A 4246-nucleotide genomic window follows, 5' to 3' on the forward strand; every position below is an offset into this window, starting at 1 on the left:
CTGTTCTACTGTTCTGTTCTACTGTTTTACTGCTGTTCTGATCTACTGCTGTTCTACTGTTGTTCTGATCTACTGTTGTTCTACTGCAGCTGTTCTACTGTTCTGATCAGACTGGTTTTGCTCCTGCTTTGCTCTTCTGTCTCGTCCTTTAAACCACAGAATCTACTGGAAAGTCAGAGGCCAAGTCCTAAACTCACCACCTTACATCCTAGACCCTTATCCCCTACATCCTCATCTCCTACACCCTTGTCTCCTGGACTGCAGTGTTTTGCTGCCTCGCCTTGTGGAAACTCTGTTACAGACTTGAGGGTCTTTTCTTGGGTCATTTCTGTTCAACATTAGTGTCATATTCTATCTAGGTATTGTCATAATTTTCACTTATTTCATACTGAATACTGTTTAGTATATTTTCATGTATTTTTCATTCTTCATTCTGTATGTTACCACACACTCATGTTTTATTTTTCAAGCCTTTCACTCATATTTCTACTTAATGTTTCAATGTTTTCATTTCTACTTTCCATGTTGAAATTGTGGCCTGTGTTGTTTACCCTCCATCTGCTGTATTTCTATTAAAACTCTATTCTTATTTGCTGCTTGATGCCGTTTCCTCCCACAGAAACTCCCTGACAGCTCCGAGTCAAAAACAGGAATCTTTATTTACAAAGAACTAAATGACAAAACTGAAAAAATCCTTACAATGTTCATCATTTCTTTTCATCAGAGTGGAATCAGCTGATCATGGCTTGTTAAAAACACTCAGAAACAGTTTGGGGTGAAGATGATGATGATGATGATGATGATGAAGATGAAGGTCGTCTGGTCCGAGTCGTCTGAAGGCTTTTTAAAGTCGAGTTCAGTCAGTCAGCGAGTCTTTAAACCACAGAAGCTACTGGGAACTCAGGGCAACGTCCTACACTCACCACCTTACATCCTACACCCTTGTTCCCTACAGCCTTGCATCCTACACCCTTATCCTCTACACCGTTATTCCCTACAGTCTTATTCCCAACACCCTTGTTCCTGTACCGGGTGTAGAACCTAAGATCAAGGGAGTAGGGTCTTGGGAGTAGGGTGTAGGGTGCGGTTTAGTCCAGGACAGGCCCGGTCCTCTACAGTCCTGCAGGTCTGATCCAGAAACAGAGACTTCAGGACAGTCGGCTCGTCTGTTGGTCTTCCAGCTGTTGTTCCTCTACAGATAAATATGAGTTTCACAACAACAGATGAATATGAGTTCAAACTACAGACTGCCAGCTTCTACTTTTTATTTTATTTGATGTTATGATGATAAACCATGTGGAGGAACCAGCAGAAAGACCAGCAGCACCTGGACTGACTCTGTGTGTGTGTGTGTGTGTGTGTGTTCTGCAGCGTTCAGGTCAGGTCAGAGGAGAGTTTCAGATCAACCGTAAACAAACTGCAGCAGACTTTCCTCTCTGCTCATAAGTGAAGTTGATTGTTACTGTGAATATAAAACCTGACGATGTGTTTTCTCTCTGCTGCAGTTCAGACAATCAGACAGAAATAAATCCACCGCTCCTTTAATCTCCAGCAGGCAGGAGACGAGTTCCCAGCTGACAGTTTATATTTACAGTAAATCCAATGTGATGTGAACGCAGCAGAGTCAGTCAGTCAACCAGTCAGTCAGTCAGTCAGTCAGTCAGTCAACCAGTCAGTCAGTCCCTAACAGTCGCTCTTCCACAGTTTGATAGTCTTGTCGTTCTCCAGCGCGGCCGAGGCGATGATGTTCTCTGTAGGATGACAAGCTGTGGAGATCACCACATCTAGAGAGAGAGAGAGAGAGAGAGAGAGAGAGAGAGAGAGAGAGAGAGAGAGAGAGAGAGAGAGAGAGAGAGAGAGAGAGAGAGAGAGAGAGAGAGAGAGAGAGAGAGAGAGAGAGAGAGAGAGAGAGAGAGAGAGAGAGAGAGAGAGTTTATTTTTTGGGCATTTTGCCTTTATTTGGATGGTTGACGAGGAGAGAGGGAGAAGACATGCGACAGCAGTCTGATGTTCAGACTGAACATCCATCTGGTTCCACTCCTTTACTCTGAGATTTCCTCCTCGTTCGCCGTTTTCTGTGTGGGGGGGGGTTGATTTTCCCCGAACCGATCACTAGTGACCGACGTATCTGAACCGATCACTAGTGACCGACGTATCTGAACCGATCACTAGTGACCGACGTATCTGAACCGATCACTAGTGACCGACGTATCTGAACCGATCACTAGTGACCGACGTATCTGAACCGATCACTAGTGACCGACGTATCTGAACCGATCACTAGTGACCGACATATCGGCCGCTCTGACGTCACTTCAGTCACATGATGCTTGGTGGATTTACCAACTTGACGCTTTGACTAAAATATCGTCTTTGCAAAGACAATCTGTTGGTTAGGGAGGTGATTTCAACAAATATTATTCTGCTGAAAGAACAATGAAAAAAGTCGCATGAACGGTTGAAACTTTAGTCCCGCCCACAAAGGCTCCGATTGGCTCGATTGTTTCTCAGAGCGAGAACAAGCCGTTGACGAGGGAAACTCCAGACTCTCTGAATCGCTCCACAGAATCTGAAGAGTGGAGGAACGAGACTCAAGAGTCTGAAGCAGACTAACGTGACAAAGGTCCCAGACCGGACCGGAACCCGGGACGTCACGGTTACGTGGGACGGGTCTCAGCTGCTGAGCCTGCAGGACGGCCCGTCTGTCTGTTTTAACCCTGATTTGATAGAAAACGACACTACATGGCCAAAAGTACACAGACTCTCCCAGTTGGTGGATTCAGTTGTTTCAGCCTCATCATCACTGACAGGAACATAACATCAAGCTCACAGACAGACTGTGAAGTGCAGCCTGGCTCCGTCACCGAAGCCTCGTCCTGTCAGATCTGAAGAGGAAACGTCCAGCAGCAGCAGAGAGGCGGACGACAAACCGTCCGTCCTCCATCCGGCAAAATTCGCTGCTACATTTTGCCTCAAATTTGCCCTGAAAATGTGGCGAGCATCATCAGCTTCAGCTCACAGCCGGAACCACGCACCGGCTGGGGTTAAAGGTCGTACCTGTGTGTCCTTGTAGTTTCTGGACGATCTCTTTGGTCTGAAGGTTCCAGATGTAAACCATGCTGTCCTCCGACCCCGACACGATCCACTGCAACACAGGTCAGAGGTCAGAGGTCAAACCTGCTGTCCTCACAGTCCTAATAATCAACTAGATTCAGCAGTTTAACACAGAACAACTGACTGAGAGAAGAGACTACAGTATGCACACACACACACACACACACACACACACACACACACACACACACACACACACACACACACACACACACACACACACACACACACACACACACACACACACACACCTACCTTCCCTCCTGTGACAGAGAAGTTGGCGAACACGCAGTATTTCTCATTCTTGTGGCCGGTGTAAGTCTTCAGACACTGAAGAGCAAGAAACAGATCAGACAACAGGACAGAGAGACAGACAGAGAGAGAGAGAGAGAGACAGGCAGAGAGAGAGAGAGAGACAGACAGACAGACAGAGAGAGGGAGAGACAGACAGAGAGAGAGAGAGAGAGACAGGCAGAGAGAGAGAGAGAGACAGACAGACAGACAGAGAGAGGGAGAGACAGACAGAGAGAGAGAGAGAGACAGAGAGACAGAGAGAGAGAGACAGACAGGAAGACAGACAGACAGACAGACAGACAGAGAGACAGAGAGAGAGAGAGAGAGACAGACAGACAGACGGAGAGAGAGAGAGAGACAGAGAGAGAGAGAGAGAGAGACAGACAGGAAGACAGACAGACAGACAGACAGACAGAGAGACAGAGAGAGAGAGAGAGAGACAGACAGACAGACAGACAGACAGACAGACAGACAGTACCTTGCCCTTGCTGTAGTCCCATAGTTTCAATGTGCTGTAAACCACAAAAGAAGAAGCAGAGTGTCAGCTGAGCAGCAGCTAGCTGTTAGCAGCTAGCTAACAGCTAGCTGGAGGTGGGCAGCTGCTGACTGTCCAGGAGGATAATACAGTTAAAACATTCAAATAAAAAAGTCATAACTAGCTCCCTACATGTTAGCAAGTTAGCATTATAATAACTGAATACCTAGCTAGTCAGATGCTAGTGTCGTGTCTAAGTGTGATAATAAACATTAAAATATGATCTTAATAACTCTTGGTGTTAACAGTGCTAACATGTCCAGGTGGATAATAAAGTTAAAGTTCTAATAAACACCACAGTAG

The 4246-nt window shown here is 46.2% G+C and overlaps 1 protein-coding gene across 1 annotated transcript in view; it reads right to left on the reverse strand.

The window, feature by feature from the left end:
• Positions 1-640: 640 nt before the first annotated feature.
• The window catches only part of LOC139927601 (WD repeat-containing protein 5-like), a 9845-nt gene continuing 6239 nt past the window's right edge, over positions 641-4246 (reverse strand). The window contains exons 10-13 of the mRNA XM_078285037.1: positions 3887-3920; positions 3370-3444; positions 3058-3145; positions 641-1784 (exon numbers count right to left, since the gene is read on the reverse strand). Coding sequence (XP_078141163.1) covers positions 1684-1784; positions 3058-3145; positions 3370-3444; positions 3887-3920 — 298 coding nt within the window. The 3' untranslated portion in view covers positions 641-1683. The remainder of the gene's footprint in view (positions 1785-3057; positions 3146-3369; positions 3445-3886; positions 3921-4246) is intronic.

This window comes from Centroberyx gerrardi, chromosome 8, assembly GCF_048128805.1.
Source record: "Centroberyx gerrardi isolate f3 chromosome 8, fCenGer3.hap1.cur.20231027, whole genome shotgun sequence".
In the NCBI taxonomy this organism is placed as follows: Eukaryota; Metazoa; Chordata; class Actinopteri; order Beryciformes; family Berycidae; genus Centroberyx; species Centroberyx gerrardi.